Source organism: Cryptotermes secundus, unplaced genomic scaffold (genome assembly GCF_002891405.2).
Source record: "Cryptotermes secundus unplaced genomic scaffold, Csec_1.0 scaffold2166, whole genome shotgun sequence".
NCBI classification, from domain to species: Eukaryota; Metazoa; Arthropoda; class Insecta; order Blattodea; family Kalotermitidae; genus Cryptotermes; species Cryptotermes secundus.
This window is the reverse complement of record NW_019739602.1, coordinates 115,176-137,894: the sequence shown is the minus strand read 5'-3', so window position 1 is coordinate 137,894 and position 22,719 is coordinate 115,176. Positions and strand designations below refer to the sequence as shown.

At 38.4% G+C, this 22,719-nt stretch overlaps 1 protein-coding gene across 3 annotated transcripts in view; it reads right to left on the bottom strand.

Annotated features, from left to right (window-relative positions):
• Positions 1–357: 357 nt before the first annotated feature.
• The window catches only part of LOC111871972, a 69,674-nt gene continuing 47,312 nt past the window's right edge, over positions 358–22,719 (bottom strand). Inside the window, exons 3-9 of one of the 3 annotated variants that reach the window (XM_023865415.2) lie at positions 16,628–16,742; positions 12,882–12,994; positions 9,887–10,257; positions 7,900–8,030; positions 5,117–5,331; positions 4,004–4,138; positions 358–1,748 (exon numbers count right to left, since the gene is read on the bottom strand). In XM_023865415.2, coding sequence (XP_023721183.1) covers positions 1,398–1,748; positions 4,004–4,138; positions 5,117–5,331; positions 7,900–8,030; positions 9,887–10,257; positions 12,882–12,994; positions 16,628–16,742 — 1,431 coding nt within the window. In that variant the 3' untranslated portion in view covers positions 358–1,397. The remainder of the gene's footprint in view (positions 1,749–4,003; positions 4,139–5,116; positions 5,332–7,899; positions 8,031–9,886; positions 10,258–12,881; positions 12,995–16,627; positions 16,743–22,719) is intronic. The other 2 variants (XM_023865417.2, XM_023865418.2) reach the window with 2 other exon arrangements.

Here is a 22,719-nt window from a genome sequence, read left to right as displayed (position 1 = left end):
AAAAGTGATGATCACAACAATGACGACAACAGTTCTGGTGAAGGTGGTGATGATGACAACGCACCATTAGCTGCACCTCTGGGTTAAAAAGCCACATAATTATGATGGTTTGACGTCATTTCTTTATATTACACGTTCCTGGCTACAGATCCAGAGGTCCCGGGTTCGATTCCCGGCGCTAGAGATTTTCTGAGAAGTAGTGGGCCTGGAACGGGTTCCACTCAGTCTTATGAGGATAAATGAGAAGCTATTTCAAGAAAATAGCTACTCTGGTCTGGAAAACCGAGATTCATTGCTGTGGGGATCCGTTGCGCTGACCACATGACACCCTCTATCCACTAAAGTTGGCACTAACTTCGCCGACAAACAGTGGTCACTCTGTCGGTATAGTTTGCTTGTAGATTACAGGCCACAGAGTTTGTGTTGTATTATGGAGTAAGTTAGTTTGGTGCCTATGTAGTCTGTTCTGATATCAGTTTCCTAAAGCTGCTGCTGCTACACAGATATACACAGAACAACATGTCGGCAAAGCCATGGCAACTCCCTACTGGTTCTCGCAAAACATCAAGAGATATGAATCTGGTATAGTTTCGCAACCTATTAAGTCACCCTAACAACCATAACAACATGGGACTGTTTGATTATGCAGCTGCTGACTGAACTTGAAGCTGAAAAGAATACCGAAGAAGCTAGGAAAGTGTGACTTGGAATATATTTTGGTTTGAAGAACTACACATTCCTGGAAAGAATTCTTCGCATTTTGATGTGAATAACTGGAAAGAATAGCACTGTTGGAGACTTACATGAGATGATATAACACAGTGGAAAATAACATTAATATTGTTAAATACATGATCTTTTTTACTGTGTAACAATGAAGCTCATTATGGGAAGAAAACAGCCATTTAGCTAGTCAAAACATTCCCCACCTTTGAAACCTGAATGTTCATTACCATTTTCACAAAAGGTCGTCACTAGTCCCTATCCTGACCCATATAAATTACATACATTCCACACTTTCATATTTAATCAAGATAAATTTTTATATTATCCTGCCACCTATGCCTAAATTGGGTTTTTTCTTCAAGATTTATGAATGAAATGTTTATATTTCTTGGCACTTCCAAGTGTAATACATGTCCCTTGATTTGATCACCCTTACAATATTTGGTGAAGAATACAAATTGTGCAGCTCTTCATTGTGTAGTTCTTTCAATTCTCCTGCCCCTCCTTTGGTCCCTGTAATCTCATGAGCATTTTGTTCCCAAACATCGTCAATCTATCTTCTTCCTTTAACGTGAGTTTTAGTACAGCTGATAAGTACAGTGACATTCTTAGTACGCTAAGAATTCTGTAGATGATTTTAAGATGTGAAGAAAGCAGAAAACTAATTCTAGCTACCAACTTGGAAATATTACCCCAAAATAAAATATTCTTCTCACAGCCATCTGAAATATGAATAAGGAATGTGTAGTTGATAATGGCAATGGCCTGTGAAATGCAAAGAGGAATACCATGGCTTCATGTAGGATGTCTGTTCCAAATGCATCAGAGCTTCGTTTCTTGCCCCATCCTAAAATAGTGCACATCTGATGAGCAGGGGGCAGCTCTTGTTCATGGCGAGGCAAGCAGGCAAAGGCTTGGTACTTGTCTGGATGCACCTCCATTGGCAGCCGGAGCAGTGCCACGTCATTATCCACTGTATCAGCATCATACCCTGGGTGTGTCACCGCCTGCTCTACCTGCAGCTCCAAAAACATAATGAAAGCAATTGTTAAGCAGACTGTCTGCGTAAGCACCTATGTGAGATTAGAACTTGTAAGATTATATCCATTATACAACAGTTGTGCTGGACATTGTCCATTGTCTGAGAGAACATATTTTTGACATTGTTTCTGCAGTTGGGTAGCAATATAATTTTATGGTAAAAGAGTTCAGATACCAACTGTTACAACTAACCCTGAAATTAAATTAAGAACTCTTTCAGTAAAATGACAACAAATTGCTTGGAGATGTGATTAGACCCAACATCCAAAACATTGCAAATATAATATAGTATACACATATGGCGGACAACAGACCATATCTAACATACAGTGTAAAAATGGATTGAAATTTACGTGTACATTACCAAGTGTGACATTCACAACACAAAATTTGTAGGACTGGAAGTCTGTGCCATAGGAAATGGGCTTCATGTTTTATGCCTAGAGTTCGATATTAAATCATTTTCCAGAAAACTCGCCCATGAACTTAAATCCCTCATATTTAGGCCACGCCATAGCTCAAAAGGTTAGTTGCTGGCTTTCCACCGTGGCAGCCCAGGTTTCATCCCGGGTCTCGTCAAGTGGGATTTGTGGTGGACAAAGTGGCCAATCTTCATTCCACCAATTGCTCCACAATGACCCTCGCCTGTCATCTGAGGCTGGTACATAGGCCAGAAGTGGCCGCAGTATAAGGGACTTAGTCCCACCCCCTAGCAATAAAAAAAAAAAGCAATAAATCCCTCATATGCTAATCTAATGCTAGTACACAAGCGACATTTATGAAAAGAAAGTACCTGAAAATCCAGGTTCAGGATTCAGGATGGGACTCAGTGGTGTATTTTTATTCTTTGTGATTGATGAACCATCACAATTTTGTGAACAAACTATACACTGCTGTATAGGAAACACTGGACCTTTTCATATGTAAGGAAGTAATTTTCAATTTATTACCTATTTATTAATTGTCATTAATTGCTTCAGACTAAGCGATAAATTTGCCTGTTGACAATATCCTAATCTGGATCATGCTAAGGATGGTAAATTGTCTCTTTTGATGAATCCAATGATGACACTGGTTTTGGAAGAACTGGTGTATTTGTTTTTATTTATATGATACAAGATGAATTGAAAAACAGAAATTTGGATATCTTGGCCTCATGAGAAAAGTAACCAAAACCACAGCTACTAATCTCACATCTGGCATATGTTGCTTGGAGAGATCTGGAGACACTTTTTGTTCATTTTTTACTACAAGTCAGAATATGAGCACAAAGTATTGGGGGAAAATTTAACTCTGCATATGTCTGGAAACCATGCAAGTATTCAAGCATCCATACATGCCTTAATTTCAAATGTAAGATAATTAGTGCATAAAGTAGTAATGTTAAGAATTTGAAGAATGTCAGGTGGGTGGAAAGATGATGAGCTAATTAATAGAGGTCAGTGGAGGATATGTTTTTGTGTAAAATTAAATGTGTGACTATTTAATGAACAATGTCAATATGACTTATGTTCTCTGGTCTTAATGTTTAACAGTAAACAGTGAGATATTTTAGATACATGTAATAAAATATTCTGTATTAAGCATACTGTAAGACTCTGGGTGAATGGATTTTATAAAGCAGCTACTATATTTAAACAAGTTATATTTCTGAAGTCATATTTCTAGTGATGCCTTGGATATTTATTTATAGATACAGCCAACATTATCACATATTATTGTTTTAATCTTTCACAATGCTAGTGAAACGTGGACAGTGTGCATGGAATGAATACTAATATTCTGTCACATAATAGAATGTAGCATCTGGTCATAATCTGGAGAATTGTGAGAGAGAAATGATAGGCTATGGTTGCTTGCAAAATATGACTACTTTTAATGCTGCTACAGCCTAGTTTGTAGTTAAGAGGAATGTTGATCCTGAACTTAACAAGCACCATTTCATGAGACATAAGGGGAGTGAAGGTACAGTTCAGCGCATTCTTAGCCTTGCATTAGATGGAGATGAGTGCTCAGCATTACATCCCTTTACTCTCAGAGAAAAAGCCCCAAACCTCCAATTGAGTAAAAGGTTGGATGAAACCCAAAACCTACCTAGCATGGTACTTGAGAGAAAATACTGTTGTTTATACTGAAGTTCTTTGAAGCCTTCACAGTTGAATACTCAGTTCCAAAGGAATATATTTTGGTGGTAAATGCATTATGCACTAATTGATTTGCTGCAATAATTTCATACCCGAAACTCCAGTTCAGTTCCCTCATTTTCATCCAGGTCGTGTTCTCCTAACCTTACATACAGCCGCTTCCTCACACAGTGGGCTGCTGTTAAGACCCAATGTGGATCAATCAAGGTGCCTCCACAGAATGCCTCCTATAATTACAAAAGAAAGAGAAGTAATAGNCAGTGGTAGTGGTAGTAGTAATTCAGTTGAATTCTTTATTTGTACACACTAACTCAACAGGTACCAGATCCAGTTGTAGAATTGGCAGAATCACACAAAAGTAAAAGAAATCAATACAATCAAATATAGAACACATACATAAATATAAGATATTCTATTGCATAGTAGATGTAGGACAAGTATAACTTTATAATAGTACTGACTTTAAGAAAACTACTGATGTTTCCTAAATAATTTGCTCTTCACTGGTAATCAAATTATCACTTGGTGTCTGGAGAAAGTTCTACAGAAATATCCTGTCAGCCCTATTAAACCATGGGACACAGTTTGGCATGATAGTGGTAATAAGATTAAAAGTAATAAATTGCAGAAGAAAATATTTAATTTGCTGCAGCATTTTTTAATTTTATTATTGAAAAGCTTCAAATTTTAATAACTAAGCTGGAAAGGTCACTTTCTTATGATACTGGTTGTGACATAAACAATAAAATATATATAATAATAAAGAAAGCATTAAAAGAACAAGTAAGGAAAGAGATGAAGTTAAATGTTATAAAATGATGTCTGTTCCAACACATTTATGTGGAAGTGACACATGGATTAAGAACCCAAAAAGTTGTGTCGAGTCATTCTGTGCCAAATCATAAATGCGTGATAGTAGCTAAGTTTTGTATTTTATTTAAACTTGACCTGTTTATAGGCTATGACCTAGTATCACCAGTACTTTCAGAGACTTAGTTGTGTCTCCAGAACTAACTGGCTACATATTTCTTCAATAAACAGAACATTGTAAAATTACAGGGGAAATGTTTCACTTGAATGTGATAAATAGTGCCAGATGCCCAAGAGCATGTAAAGCTACAGACTGACCATACATGTGATGACTATGAAGACAGAAGAAGCTTGAACCTGATATATGGAGGACAGAAGAGGAATAATGAGGTTACCTTGAACCTGTTGAGGACAGCCACCTGCCATGGCCATCGTCCCTTCTGCGCTGGACGTCCACCAATAATCCTAAGCAAGGGCCAGGTTATGGTGTGATTTGCGATCCCACAGTGCAACTGGCGGGGTGACTTCAAGGCTCCTGCACTATCATCAACCCCTACTCTGTTGTTTTCTTGGCTCCAGACACCATTATCATACTCACTGTCAACACCAGCTGAGAACACCAGTTGCATATAAGTTGGTGGACAAAGTGAGGTGATCTATAAAAGTAAAACGGTAAAGGTAAAGTTATCCCTGTGATTAACTAATTAAGCACTATGCCATGAAGACGTATGGAGGAGTGGGTATATACAACCAGGTTTTTTTATCTTGGCACTAGTTGGAGGTAAATGGTCATCTTCACACCCCAGCTGTTTTACCCCAGGGGTAAGAGCCCACAGTACCCATTGGATAGGAGGTTGGATGGACCCCAGAGCCTGTCTGGACAACATGGAGAAGTGAAAATTCTTGTCCCCACTGGGACTTGAACCCCAACCCCTTGGCTGTCCAGCCTGTAGCCAGTTGCTATACCTACTGCGCTATCCCCACTCCCTGAGGTGATCTATAAGCACAGAATATTTCATAGTTGAAGACATAAGTTGCTTATTAGTTTATGGACAAAGCAATATATTCTATAAGCACAGAGTATTTCTTGAATGATCTGGGTTAGTTTCTTCCACGGTTCAGTCTCAATAATCAGACCAGCTAGCCAGACAAACTGCTTTTAACATTATATTGAAGTTCAAAATATCAAAGTTATCTCATGCACCAATCTGTCAACAGTTACAATCAAATATTGAAGGCTCTTCAACACCAAATCAAGGGAAAAATGCTCTGCCTGACTAGTGCACTGGCAGACCACTAAAACTAGAGGAACATAATGATATATTTTCTATTCTATGTTTAATAAATACTCTAATATTTTGCTTGGAACCATGGTGTTAACAATATTCACAGCTTCCCTTCACTTCATTATATGAGATATCTGTAAAAGGTGGCAAGTGTGGGGAGGCCATGTGATTCTCATTCCACATGACTTGACTTCTAGATAATAATTTGCCAGTGATAGGAATTGTACCTTTTGTGTGTATATGTGGGATAGCTTAGTCAGTATAACAACTAGCTGGATGGCCCACAATTTGGGGTTTGATTCCTGGCAGGGGCAAGAGATTTTTCTCTTCACAGCATTCAGACTGGCTCTGAGGACCACCCAGCCTCCTGTGCAATGGCTACTTGGGGCAATTTCCCTGGAAATAAAGCAGCAGGGGCGGGAAGCTGACCAGTCACCTCCATCTATTACTGAGGTAGAAAATAGTGGAGCTATAATCTTCACTCCCCCATACAACTTAATGCTGTGCTGCTTAATTGCTTAAGTAATTAACCACAGGGAAACTTTACCTATTTACCATATGTGCATAGGCCTACTAACAGAAGATGAAGGAAAAGTTATTTCTATGCTTAAAGCACTATACTATGATGACATACATGGGGATGAAAGTGCAGCTGCAAGCATTCTTAACCTCATTATGTTAATAGTGAATGGAGGGGAATGGTCAGCTTCAAGCTCCAGCTGTATCATCCATTTGCCCTTTGAGTACAAGACTTGGGAGGCTCTACACCTGGTCTGGACACAGCAGTAAAAAGAAAAATATTTCCGTGCTGGGAATGGAGCCCCAGTTGTCCAGCATCACTCACTTCAGTGGTTAAATTGTTTTGGCTGTACAAGACAGCTCTTATAACATGCTAAAAGTTCCTGAAATAACTCGTATATAAACCACGGAAGAAGAGGTCATTTTGTACACTTGCTGAAAATGAATCTGGTATTTACACATAGTACCTATGTAAGCTGAAAGCTTGTGTTACATTATTGTACAAAATCTAATCCACATGAATAATGCAGAACAGTTCATTGTTTTATCATTTATGTCTCATTACAATCTGGGAAAAACGAGATTTTAAGATTCCTCAGGTGGTTGGTATGTTATTTAATGGCTCTAAGACAACTCATAAAACAGCTGTAGGCAGTGGATAGTTGAGATGCCACTCAAAAGTGTACTACAATAACTCAAACCATACAAGTTATATATTAGTGTAGTATTCTATTTGAATTTCATTCACTGTTTGATCTAAGATGTAAAAATTCTAACCATTGGTATGTCCCAGAGAGTGGCTCTGTCTCTCTCCTTACATAAAATACAAACAGTCTACTTTGTAGGGCCCATTAGACAACGTTAATCTTCATCAGCAGGCATAGAAATAATAAGGAAGGATGAACATATAAGGGGGATGGAAACTGTCAGTTTCTGAAAGATAGAATTGTTTCAATTTTACATGTGAAATCACACAACAGATAAAGTCCAAATAAAGTGTAACAACAACAATGATGACAGCAGCAGCAGTGGTAATGGTAGTGAAATTAGTCGTCTAGAATAACTTTGATAAAATGCACATCACAATCTACCTCTTAACGCTACCATCTCCTATTGAGGAATTAAAATCATAAGAGTAAAGAGGGGATATGTAGAAATTGAGAGTGTGCATATGCTTGCATGAAGATTTGTGTTTGTATTTGTATTTTAAAAAGGGCAGGAGGTTAGGCATAAACGAACACAGTGTGATGTATTCTGTTTCCTATAATACACAAACCTCGTGAATACATAAACAAAACTCCAAATGACATGCATAAGCAAGTATGTTTTACAAAAGCATTCTTTGTTGTAATACACTGTTATGTTTAGCTCACCTTCATTTTCTTCATCAGTCTGCTGTTGAATCTGTCTGTAGATCCATCTTTGGCAGAAGCTACCTTCTATGTAACAGTATGCTACCTCCTGTATATATTCATTTCCACAGAAGATAGGTCGTTTACACCATCTGTGACAGACATACATTATTGTCATTCCAGACAATTCCACCATTAAGTCACTCCCTCTTATTATACAGAAAGACTATAAATGAGTATTCTAATGGGTATTGAGCACTGACTTTCCCCAACAGTTATGCTCTTATTGCACTGATAATGTACCAAACTAAACTCACTTCATGGAGCTGAGCCCTTCTTGAGAAGCCGCCAGCTCTGCAGCTACTCAAGAACTTAGCAGCATTTTATGGAACCCACAGTTTCATTACTGTGTTTACAACAGCATCCATTGGGTCCTATCCTGAGCCAGATCAATCCAACCACACCACCCCATTCTATCTCTGAGATCCATTTTCCTACATACATACATACATACATTTCGCATTTAAACAAGTCCAAAATACAATGGACATGAAACTGGTCACAAGCATAACACAGACCAACATAGCAGGAAGTACAATATGAAGCTAAACAAACACGGTAACTAATTATTTACTGTATGCTCCAAAAATTCATCAAATGTATAAAATGTGTTATTCATGATATTTGAAAATAAATTATTTTTAAAACTGATTCTATCTTTTCTAAGATTTTGAAGGTGTTTGGCAATCTATTAAATAACCTAATACCAGTAAACATAGTGTCCTTCTGGAAAACAGAAAGATTTGAAGTTGGAATATAAATTTGATTTTTGCTTCTAGTGTTTGGGCCATGAACCTCTGAACCTTAACAGAAATTAGTTTGATTTTCTATCACAAACAACATCAAGGAAAAAATATGTTCACATGACAATGGTAAAATTTCTAATTTCTTAAAAAGACTTCTACATGAGTCTCTAGGTCACACTCCCAATATGATCCTTATTACTTTCTTTTGTAATTTAAAAACTCTAGAATTATTAGTCTAATTGCCACAGAGGACTAGTCCATACTTGATGATAGAATGAAAGTAAGAAACATACACCATTTGCAGGGTTTTTAAGTTCATAAAATAAGATAAACTCCTAATTACAAAAATAACAGAACTTGAGTTTAGGAAGGATGTATTCCACATGACTCTTCCAATTCAATTTATTATCAATTTGTATACCCAAAAATGTTATTACATAGACTTCATTCATTACCAATTTTCCAGAGGATAATGCCAGCAAAGATTTGGGAGACTGTTTAGGAGCAAAATTAATAATATTAGTTTTGTTAATATTTAACACCAACTTGTCCGCTATAAACCAATGTACAATGAGAGACAGAGTATCTGCAACTTTGTGCTTAAACGCACAATTATTTTTTCCAATGACCAAAATACTGGTGTCATCCGCAAAGAGAAAAACATTCACCTATTTACTGATGCATAATGGCAAGTCATTGATGTAAATAATAAAAAGAAATTATCCTAAGGCCGACCCCTGAGGAACTCCTTGCTTAACTCTTTTCCATTTGGAGAAGTAATCATAATCATCATCAATTCTGAGATGCACCCTCTGTTTTCTATCTGATAGATAGGACTTAAACCAATTTAAATTACAATCCTGAACACCATAATACTCAAATTTGGATATCAATATCTCATGATTAACACGATCAAGCGCCTTGGCAAGGTCACAAAAAATCTCAACAGAAGTTATATCATTCCATGCTTGAAGTATGTCTGTGGTAAGTGAAGAAGCAGCATGATCAGTTGATAAGTCTTTCCAGCTCAACCAACTACACTACCGTGTGCCCCCCAGTTTCTCCCTTAGTTAAAGGAATTACTTTCATACTCAGAAAAACAGTCTCATAATACGGAATACGGAACATATTGGAAGATTTCATCAACCCATTCACTGAAATTGGATTTTAGCAGAGGTAAAGAATATGTAACGCATACAAACCTGTACCTCTGTGTAGTGCATGAGATGGAGCATGGGGACCATCTGCTCCACCTACCATACCATTTACTATTGAGCATTAAGTGTGTAGGCAATCCTCTGGATGTGATGTCAGAACTGTGCTGTGATTGCTCAGACTCATGTTTACGATGTATTGATGACCATGGTACATGGTGGCTGCATGCTAATGATTGCAGTGATAATGCGTGTTGGTATTTTCTTGGAGGGCGTTTGTTTTGAGGTAACCTAGATGTTGATATATGAACTACATGAAAGATTTCTCCTCTCTTCCGCTTGTGCTTTCTTCGTCTCTGATGTTGGTATTGACAGCGTATTCTTCGATCTCTTCTCCTTGGATGACAAGATTGTTGCTTCTGCATAACACACATCATCTTATTGTACCCAGCATTCATAATATGGCTATTTACATTTAATTGGTTTTCAGAATTCTTAGATGTATTGTTGCTTCAATATTCCAAAATTATGTGGTTCTGGAATATATGTGTACTGATCCACAGATAATTGGTTTCAGCCATGCCATTTGTTGAAGTCCTAACATTTCAGCAAATATTACATTCATAGCCCTAAAGGTAAACGTTTGTAATGTTATCCAAACCATTGGAAGAACTTCAACAAACAATGTAACCTAAAATTATAGCCAGTCTTATATATTTCTGTATTTTAAGTTCTTAATAATTGTAGTAAAGAGATTACCAGCCATGATTCTTATAGGAAAACCATCTGTTTTGAACTAAAACCAGGTACACTGCATGTCATTACTTTCATTCGGTTCCTGTATGCAGATATTCTGATAGAACATTGCATTTCTACATGACCACTTTCTCCTCCATCTCCTCAGACCCCTATTCATATTCACCTCTCTACCTCTAATCTGAAGTGACATAATCTCATTAAATTTAATTAAAAAATGTAACTGCATTTAGTATCAAAGATTTCAGGCTGTCACAGTGGTTCAGCATTAATATGGATCTTGTTTCTCAGTTATGACATCACGCAGATGTAGGTTGTACTGTCCATGTTTCAGGTGGGCCCACTCTAACAGTGTTGGATGACAGATAAGAAACTAGAAAATTGGATAATTGGTACATGAAAACTAAAGCCCCAATGTACTTCTTCCACCATATATTCCACATACACTGCCCTGGGATTGAACCAAAACCTGTGCAGTGAGGAGCCAGTGATTATCTGTGCTATGATACATCTCTTTGGGAATCTTTATGGTCTGAGACTTCAAGGTGAACTTCATCCCAGTGGCCGTAGACCAATTTATAATTTTTTTTCTCTCACTCTCACTTTGGAGCATAGAGCTGATTTCTCAATTTCACTGATTATTTTTACAGAGAGTAGGAGTCCTTGGATGGGTGATCAGCTCATTGCAAGACCTCTGCCTAAACGCAGGATGACATAAACACAGAATAAATGCATACACACACCAAACATCCATGCCTTGTTTGGGATTCGAACCCATGACCCCGGCTTCCAAGCGAGCAAAGACAGTACATGCCTTAGGCCACTCAGTTACCGTGACTGGCTCAATTTATAAGACAGATCTGAAATTCAGTGACAACCGCTCCATTTCATTGAGTGAGTATTAAATAATGATGGGGGAAATATAAAAATAGACCTTTAATGGTTAGTATCGGCAGATACTAAGGATCTTTGATACATCTTCAGCGTAACTAACATCTACACCATGTCATCACCCAGACACAGGATTCACATTTATATTTTGAATCATCATACATGTGGGGCTTTATTACTGACAGTAGATTTCAGTTCTGATTATTTTGCTGTTTAATTCATGAATATGGTGGAAGAAATGGGACAAAACATGAACTACTGTTATAGGAGTCAATTTCCATTCAAAAACTGGAACTCCCAAATACATGCCTCTTATATTCTACCAAAGTTATAGCAGCTCAGAGGGCTTTGTTGGTAAAGATCCTACAGCTTTCAAATGTTTCATTGACTGACAAAGCACGTTTTCATTTCCATATGAAACTGCAGAAAAGATAATGAACCACAGTAAACTAATTGAAGATCATTGAGACAAATGGTGTAAAACGTTATTTTTCTTGAATAATAATTCTAATACCTTGTTTTATCGTAACTAACTTGATGGAGGAGAGCGCCTTTTAAGAAGTACTGACAGTCGCATAACGGGCCTAGAAATTCTCCCCCATTTTAGAGATCTAGAGGGTCGTTACAGTGTTCAGAAGAGCCTGTCCCTTTTCAGAGAAAATTTAACCCAGTTTACAGGATCACAACCTATTTTATCTAGATCCATATCAATTATATTCTTAACATAAGTATCCCTAATGACCTCTTCCTCCAAGGTTAAAAAAGATGTTTGTGCTTCTGATCTCAGCCATAGTTAGCCCTCATTAGTCATTATTTTCCACAAGAAAAGTGTTCTATTTATAATACCCCTACATTAACGCCAAATAAAATGGAATAAGAAATAAAATAGAGAGAAAAGGAAAAAAGTGTATTTTCCCTCTCTCAATTGTAAAACTAAAGTAACTGAGAAGAAATATCAGGACAGGACTTTGCTTGTCTGTACAAAACTTTTGCTGTGGTAGGAGGATCCATATTAATTACAGCCTATGCTGTCGTGACAGCTTTTACAGCTATAAAGACTTATTTAGAATATCAACTTAACATTTTTATTAATTAAAATTAAAATATTCAAAGACTCTTTAAGTTATGTAAGTTATATAAATTACATTTCTTCAATATGTAGCTTCAGGAATCATAAGCAGCACTATACTCTATCACAGGAGTGTAGCTTCATTTCTAAGAGTATTTCTAATTACTAAACTACCTATTATTGAATAAGATCACAAATTGAGCTGGCATGAATATGGCATATAAAGTTTTCTTAGGCCTAAATTTTTAAGGAAACCCAGTTTAATGTTATCCTAAACATTCCACAGACCATTATAATTTTCTAACAGGAAACACAAGTTCTACTAACCTTACGGACAGTATTCCCACACCTATAAGGTCTTTGGCGATGATGTCTGCGGGAATGTATACATTTCGACCAGCTAGACCATGATGAATGTAAAATTATCTTTGGAGATGAAGCTAGAAGAGGAACACTGTTTAAAATAAATATTTTACAGAATGTATGAGTTTGTTAATCAATGCAGGGGAAATATATTTGGTGCATGGCACTGCTGGGCCAAAAAAATGTCAAACTGAATAACCATGTCCATAAACACTTCAAAAAATGATATTACATTACATTATATTATAGGCCTATGTCATGGCTGTTATAAATAAACCAGTTTTGCTATATCCCTAATCCCTTTAAGAAAGATGTGTCATTTTAAACTGTTTGTTACAATGAAGTGGAAAGTTTGTCAGTTTTATACACCGTCTACACTGGAAGTTTTATGTGGTGTTAGCAACTTTTCATGTAAATATGTAATGCAGATGCAGTAGTTCCAACAATTCTCAACCAGTCATGATTTTCTTGTTTCAAGAAGTGCATTTTTACAATTATGTAAATGTTGTATTAATCATTAATGCAAGTTATTTTAAAGCCCTCGCATCACACCCAGCTGAGTGTCAAGTCTCACTGATTGAGAAACGCTGTGGTGGGTTGTTAAACACATCCCTAAAACTGACACGCACTTAATTATTTACTTATGGAGCTGAGCCCTTCTTGAGGAAAACCCAAATCTGCAGCTACACAAGAATTTCCCAGTATTTTATGGAACCCAAAGGTTCATTACCATGTTCACAAGAGCCCTCTACTGGTCCCTATCCTGAGCCAGATCAATCCAATCCATACCATCCCATCCTGTCTCTCTAAGATCCATTTTAATATTCACCCACCTATGCCTTGGTCCTCCCAATGGTCTGTTTTCCTTCTGGTTTTCCCACCAATATCCTATATGCATTCCTCTTTTCACCCCATTTGTGCAACATGCTTGCTCAGAAGCCAGGTTCGTTGGTTTGAATCCTACTCGAGGCATGGATGTTTGGTGTGTGTATGCGTTTATTCTATGTGTGTGTTGTTCTGTGTTTAGGTAGAGGCCTAATACGAGCTGTTCACCCGTCCAAGGAGTCCTACCGTCTGTAAAAAAAATGATAAATGAAACTGGAAAATCAGCCCTATGCTCCAAAGTGGGAGCGAGAGGAATAATAAAAAAAGGCAAAGCAGCAACGTCTTTAAGCAACACAACTAAGTAAGTGAACCACTCTTAGTGACTTTTTAAAGTTGTGATACAAATTTCACGTTTATATGGATATTAACTTCTTCTTTTTATTCTCTTTGACAGGTTAGGTGCTCTGGTCTGTTCTCACTCGAAATTAATCTAAAACTATGAGTCTTAGGGACAGTTCGTAGGCTTCCTTGGATGGAGGAAAGGTCCATCGCAAGACAGCTACCTACACAAAATTAAAAAAAAAACAGAGAAACTCATACATCTATGCTTTGAGTGGAATTCAAACCAAAAATCTCAGTATTAGAGCAAGTGAAGACAACTGGATGAATTCTTACAACAAAATCATATAACTGGATTTATACTTCGCCAGTATCATTAAAATAATGTGATCTTGCAAAGGACAATTTGCCTGTTCACTCACTGTTCCTATTGCCCTAATCGGGCCCCATCTCTTCTCCCCCTCCATGGGCCCAAGTGACTACCTTCTTTGGAACCTTTCTATATAACACTATCGGTTCTCCATCCTACATACTTCAAACCTGAATATGGAGGCAGCATGTTTTTCCGAAATATCGGTATCCGCCTAAAAGGGTACACAGTGTCACAACACAGAATGTCGAAATCACCACCCAAAAATTCTCAAACTTGAGGCAAGCTTATGTGAATCAAAATAACAGACGTACGTAGTTCGTACCGAAAGTCATGAGCAACACTTTTTGCATGCAGCCTGGGAATAGCAGACGAAAGAGAGTACGGTGGTAGGTGAACCAGCTGTTGTGTTAACCTTGAGTGTTTTGTGATGTCAATAGTGTGCATCACGTGACCAGTATCACTCCTAACAAAATGGCCGACAACGATATGTCATTTTGCCAGTGTGCTGTCATCGAATTTCTTGTGAAAGAGGAAATCCCTGCTGCAGAAATTCACCAGAGACTTCAGCGTGCTTATGGAAGTGTGTGCATGGGTGAGAACAGTGTTCGAAGATGGGTGAAACATTTTAAAGATGGGAACACCAGCATCATAGATCAGCCTCGGAGCAGTCATCCTCGAACAGCCTCAACTGAACACAACAAGGAAAGAGTGGATGAGATCATTCAAGCTGACAGGCGTGTGACTGTGGACACAATGGCCCGAAAACTTGGAATAGGGCACAGTGCAGTACAGGAGATGATTGAAAGCTTGGGCTATAGGAAAGTTTGTGCTCGTTGGGTCCTGTGGTTATTGACCGAAGACCACAAAGGTCTGCGAAAAGCCATCACCTCAGAACCTCTGCAGAGATATCGACACGAAGGCGATGATTTTTTGCTCTGTATTGTGACAGGGGACGAAAGCTGGTTTCACCATTTCGAGCCTGAAACGAAACGGAACTGCAGAGTATGGAATGGCACCATTTGCATTCTCCATCAAAAAAGAAGGCAAAGACAGCGCCATCAGCTGCGAAGGTGATGGAGACAGTCTTCTGGGATGCAGAGGGGTTTATTCTGGCCGAATTTCTGGAACCTGGGTAAACCATCAATCCTGCTCGTTATGTCCAGACGCTGCACAAGCTCCATCGTGCATTGCGCGATAAACGTCTGGGACGAAACATCATCATCCTGCATGGCAATGCTCGCCTCACATTGGAAGCAATTGGAAAGATGAGATAGGAAGTTCTTCCACACCCCTCCTATAGCCCTGCTCTGGTACCCTCCGACTACCATTCTTTCGGATTTATGAAGGATCAGCTGTGTGGACAAAGTTATGAGACAAGGGAGGCAATTCAGAAAGCAGTGCCTCAGTGTCTTCGGATGGCTGGAACGGAATTTTACAGAAGGGGAATTTTCAAACTCCCAGAACGCTGGGAGAAATGTGTACAAAGAAGTGGCGATTACGTGGACAAATAAAGAAAGGTCTGTAGATTGAGGTGGTGTATTTGGTTTGTCAATAATAAAGCATGTTACTTTACAAAAAATTGTTGCTCATGACTTTCAGTATGACCCTCGTATTTATTCATTCATCACAAACATCTATCTGGGCAATTATCTGGGCACTGGAAACAGTTAGGGTAGCTTCTGATTGTAATGACTTCGAGTTAATGCTCAGATGGTACCTCATTTAATGTTCTGCAATTGTTTCATGAATTAAAAATTCGTTCATCTTGACAGACATTAGTGTATATTTTACTATATGTCCTTTTCATTTCTATATTAAGGTCCTAATGTCGGTAAAAAGTTTAAAGTTGTCCCTGTGATGAATTATTTAAGTACGACGCAATGAAGACGCATGGGGGAGTGAAGGGATAGCTCCACCATTACCTGAGCTCGCCACTAGATGGACGAGATTATTCAGCTTAACGCTCCTTCCGCTTTACCCCGGTTCTCATTGGATAAGAGGCTGGGTGGGCCCCAGAGATGGACTGTGGAGGAGAGGAAAACCTCTTGCCCCTAATGAGAATCGGACCCGGCTATACCTACTGAGCTACTCCGGCTTCCGGCCCTACTGATATGTAATGAAAATAAAACCTATATTTTTTACCTTAATACCTTTACCTTAAAGCAACGCCTACCTGTTGTGACTTCTGAGGAGCTGCTTGTCTCTTCATTTTCTTTGTTGCTGGAAGAAGCAGGAAATCGGGGATTTCTTGTCGTCCCATTCAGTCTGTGCTTCTTGCCCACACAAAGCTGGAACAAAATGTCGGTCATAAAAATTATAGACCTTCTCGAGAAGCCATAATATCTCACTTATTGAACAAATTTTGCATCTTCCATAGAACCCGAATGTTCATTAAGGCGTTCCAAAAATCCGTCTACTCAGACGCCCTGTGTAACATTTAATATCATGCTAAATTTCTTTTATGGTGATTTTCTGTTACCCTCCATCCACCACCTAAACCCAAGGACCACTCTGAAGCTAATTGAATTGAATTGAATTTATTTACATTCTATAAATCCTAAGCAGGTTAGTACCTTTGGATACAGAACAAGTCAAAAGGTTACATACATAAGTACAGGCAATTTTAGCTTAAAAATTAATATAACTTAATTTTACATCATTCTCTATTTACATTGAAGTATTCATCTAAAGAGTAGAAGGAATGAGCATGTAGATAATTCTTTAACTCTGATTTAAACTTTTTAGTATCATTGCCCAAGTTTTTAATACTTTGTGGCAGATTGTTGAACACTTTTATGCCAGTAAAGTAGACTCCTTTTTGATATACTGATAAAGTTGATGAGGGTAGGTGGAAGTTATATTTTTGTCTAGTATTCATGTTATAGACATCAGAACTGCTTTTTCACTGTTACACTAACGTACATACCATAAAATCACGGGATTGTCACTTCAAATATCGGTTATATGCATTTTCAGATATGAGAACTGGAACACTTGGACTTGCGAGGGAGGAAGCAGGAGGAGAACTGAGACAATTATGTAACGAGGAGTTTCATAGTTTGTGCTTTTCGCAAATACTATATTAGAGTGAACAAATATAGGGCGATCAGAGGGGCGAGGCATGTAGCATACAAGAGAGAGAGATAGAAAAAAAATATATAGAATTTTAGTTCAAAAGCCTAGACCACTTCGGGGACAATTTCGTGCAAGATTCTTCTCATCAAATAGGTTCTAACTTGGTTAATGGAAACCAGAGTCATTCACCTGACTGTTACAGTTTATACATGAATGCCGCGCTCTGTCTACCGGTACAAACCCAATGATGGATACAAGTATTACCTCTCCATTAAAGTCGCCGAGTTTGAAGGAAGTGTTTGTTATGCCTAAGGATCGTTTAACTCCAGCACGTGGACTACCCTCGTCCTGTTTATACTCGCACTTAATTTATGTGCTTAAGAATTTATCTTTGAAGTCGAAAATTTCCACTTTTAGGAAAGCACAAAAGATGTTCTGCCAGATACAGAAGAGCAGCAGGAATTCACGATAAGAGTATGTTTGTTAGATTTCGAAATATAAAATTTGAAATGCAAGGAGCAGAAAGATAAGCTTGCATTTTCATATAACCACACTACAAACGAAAACAGAAATGAATAAGCAATGTGGACGGAAGAGAACTTGTGAAATACTCATATATGTTTAGGCGTATATGGAGAGATAATGTTAAAATGGATCTCACGCAAATACTATACTAGGATTGGAGTGGATTTGTCTGGCCCAAGATAGGAATTATTGGGGGGGGGGGCTNATATGCTGTTTGCGGCGGGGGGTGTGTGTGTGTGTGCAGAAAGGTGTATTTTGGGGGGGGGGGGGGGTTGCGAACAGGCAATAAACCCGCGGCTTCCATAAAGGACGATGAATTTCTTGATAACCTGAGGCACTATTAACATATTTTAAGAAGACTTAACCACTCTTACATAATGACAAGGGCGTTACTGCCCATTATCGACCAACATTCAAACCTAATATTCTCTAAGGTTAATATATTATTGGCAAAGGACACAAGCAGACATATTTTTCATGAAAACGTTCAGTCATGGCAGGAATGGACAGAAAGATGGGAGTTCAGATTATGAACTTTTGGTTTTCGGTACATACCCTGAAAATCCGAAAGTGGTTATTGACATTTCGAAGGAAACTGCTGTCGTCTTCAACTCTTCTGCGCTGCAGGTTGAGGCAGCAGGTTCCCCCGAAACGTCAGTAATCATGTTATATTTTAGCGTCCTGTTACACTGATTCATGTACATGGTTTATGCTAACCGTCTTACAGTGCATACACTTTTTCACCTTATTCTTCACTTCCACACTACATGTTTCAGCACTAATGTGCCATCTTCAGGTGTCTTTATGCACGTTAAATTATTGCACTGCATGCCATGATGTCTTCATTCTAAAATGACTAAAACGACACACACATCCAGCAGTACAACGCATGCAGTAACAGGAGCAAAACACAACACAGAACACGATACACAAATATATGTAGGAAGAATGCTCACATAAAAGAGGATTGGCGTAATTCGCGTGTTTGAGTGCGCCGTAGGATGAATCCTGAAAAGTTGTATTATTTAGAATTCATCGACATATATGACGAATACAGATTTGCGGCAAATTGAGGAATATAGGGAAGAGGGCCGCCCAATCATCTACATGGATGAAACCTATATTCATTCATCGCACACCACCCCATATGCATGGAGTGATGGATCCATCCAGGGATTATTTTCCCCTGTGTCCAAAGGCCAGCGACTCATTGTTATCCATGCAGGGGGAGAGCAAGTTTTCATCCCTAATGCCTATGTCCGCCTCAAATACCACCAAAAAACAGGAGACTACCACAGTGACATGAAATGCACCAATTATGAAAAATGGTTAAAGGAGCGACTTATTCCTAACCTTCCCCCAAATTCTGTTCTTGTCATTGATAAAGCTCCCTACCATAATGTACAACTAAACAGAGCCCCTAACTCAAATTCAAAGAGAGGTGTTATGATATCCTGGCTAAAATATCACCATCCACCTATTACCTTCAATAACACTGATTTTTCATCATTGCGGAATCCAGACATATATAATACGATCTTACCACTCAAACTGAAAGACCTTTCCTATAAAGTAGATGGAATCTTTGCAGAACACAATCACAAAATTTTACGACTCCTTCCGTATCACCCAGAACTCAACACAATTGAGTTAATATGGGCCACCGTAAAAAATTGGGTTGCTCAAAACAATACCACATTTAAGATGGATGACGTTATTAAACTGGCAGAGCAAAAATTGGCTTCCACAACTGCAGAAGAATGGCAACGTAGGTGTCAACATGTAAGGAACATTGAGCAACAATTATTGGCATGGGAAGGCCTTTTGGACGTCTTCCATGTTGGCGGTGATAGTGATGACAGTTCTGATGATAGCTCCGGTTCATCTGGTGGTGAGGAGGAAGGACAGGCATGTGGAGATGATATCTATGAGGAGTTGCCCCGTTAGAATAGACCCGTGTAATATGTAAATAAAAGATGTAAAAAAAAAAAAAGAAAAATCAACCGTGTTCCTGGAAAACTCAGCTTATTCGCCAGATCTCACTTCATGTGACTCCTTTTTCTTCCTTACCATGAAGAAGTACCTCAGATGAACATATTTTGAAACCGTGGATGAGATTCAGAATGTTACGAAGTCCGTTCTGAGCAACTTGCAAGAGATTTGCTTTTGGAAGTGCTTTGACAGAAATAATGCTGATATTCTTTTATAATTTCCGCGGGGAAACTACTCTGAAGGGCACCACTGCAGTTTGGAATATAATTTAAGAGTGTGTTGGAGTAGAGTCTTGTTATTTAATTATCAGGCTTCTTAAAAGGAGGCGGTTTAGAATGTATTATACATGCGGTAGGTAGAAAGTATGTAGGCTATATGCAGATTGTTTTGTAACATATTTATATGTAATGTATTGATTGTAAAATCAAAAGCCATCGAATTTAATTTAGAAAATCTTCCATTAAATGACATGATGATGCGATAGCCTCAACCGGATAAAGGAAGATTGTTATTACAGTACTTAGACAGCAAATTCCAGACTGCTTCTATTGTCCATTAGCAATTCTGTGTTAATAGTACTATGATGAAGAAACTGAAAGCCGTCAAGATTCCCGTCATCGCTATTTCGTTTTTTTTTTCTTCAGAGTAAGAACGAGCATTGTAAGTCTCATCTCTCGATAAATAAGGCATCCAGTGCTTATATGTAATTACTCTTCTATAATGCCCATCCCTCGGAGCCATATTTAAAAAGTGAAGAGTAAAATCTATTTCTTACAATCGAGCATGGTAGTTCTAAAGCAGTCCATACTTTTCAGTGTATTAATAACAGATCTATTTGAAACATTTCTGGAGATCATAGGTACAGAGAACTGCATCTTCTGGGATGTAACACCGCGTAGTCCGTTGGAAGTCAAGAGACGTGTCGGAAGAATATGTCGCCTCCATTTTCATGGTCGAAGAGTGAAGCAACCAAGAAAGCAGCATGAAGCAGAGCTCTGCTTTCTATCTGCATCATGCTGGTGTCTGCTTGGCTTATTCTTCTACCCTGAAGATGAAGGAGACGTCAGTTGAAATTCAACGGACCACGAATCGTTACATCCCAGAAAATATAACTGCTCCTAGCCATTCAAATCCTGAATTAGTACTACAACGTATTAGTTATTTAACGACTATGTATCAACTGAAGGAGTTTTGTAGCTCTAGTTGAGTTATAAGAGAATGATTATGAACTGGGGATCATAAATGAGTGTGGAGAAGTCCTGGCATATGGAGGTACTGAGACGAAATGATCTCTCTCAGGGAGGAAATTCGGATATTGGGCCTGAAAATACGACGCCTAACACTGTGAAGCAAATTAAATAAAAACAGAAACCGTAACTAGAAATGCATTAGTTTCGAAGTCCTATTACCATAGACTTACATAATATCAGGATGCTATTGTAATGAGTACAGCCGTTGCTATGCAATAGGCAGATAAAGAAACACCTGTTACCGATGAACTTGCATATGATGTGAATACTGCATATGGCAGAGTTTTTCAACCCTTTTCAACTCATGGCACACCAAACGAAGCGCTAAAATTGTCAAGGCGCAGCATCAATTTTTATGGAGAAATTAATCATTAAAAAATGAGTAATAAGATTGAGTTTGAAAGTTCAATAGCTGAAATTCTAATCATTGTGTTATTTTCAAAAATAATGTTTCTTGGATTTTTATGTTTTTTTTTTATTCCTCATTTGTTTCTCGTTCATTTTCGACATTCCCCCCAAGCGGCACACCTGTGGACTCTTCGCGTCACACCAATGTACCGCGGCAGAGCAGCTGAAAATCGCTGGCACGAAATGTAGACCTGCATGCAAATGTAAAGTTGTCCCTGTGCTCAATTAGTTAAGCACTCCGCCATGAAGACATATGGAGGAGTGCATGTATAGAGCTATGTATTCTTGACCTCAGCACTAGTTGCAGGTGAGTGGTCAGCTTTCCTTTAGAAGTTGATTCAGCAGAGTTGATATTGGCGATTTTATTATGCACCCTTCACTCCTTAAGATTAGGGCTTTCTTGGATATGACACCGTGTAGATCGGCACACTTTTCGGAGGAACGTTCTGCCTCAATCTTCAGGCATAGAATACCGTAGTCTTAATAATGTGGTATGTAGACCCATTGAAGAAAGCAGTCTTCTGGGATTTGGCACCGTGTATATGTGGTGTTAACCGACGTTCCTCCGAAACGTCTTCATAGTCACCGCTGTGAAAGCCTCAAATCTTACATGTAGACCCATTGCTAGGCAACGACCGCGAAATAAACAACTATATAACGGCCGATGTATAATGGCTTACTTCGCGGTCGTTGCCTAGAAACGGGTCTGCATGCCACGTTTTCACGTATGTACCTAAAATCTCAATTCCACGCTCGTTTAGTATGACAGGAAATGAATGCATTGCGCTGGGGAAGACGTACCGGAAACAAGGTACCTAATGTCATTATGATATATGCATTCAATAAATGATAAGCCTATGATAGAGTTCAAATGCGACTTGAGATTATTACGATGTGAATTATACATCATCACTTATACGACTGCCTCATTACTGTAGATACTGTGTGTCATGGCTTTGTTTCGAGACTCTGACCTTATCCGCTGAAGGTGAGGATTACTTTTCAGGGCTGTTCA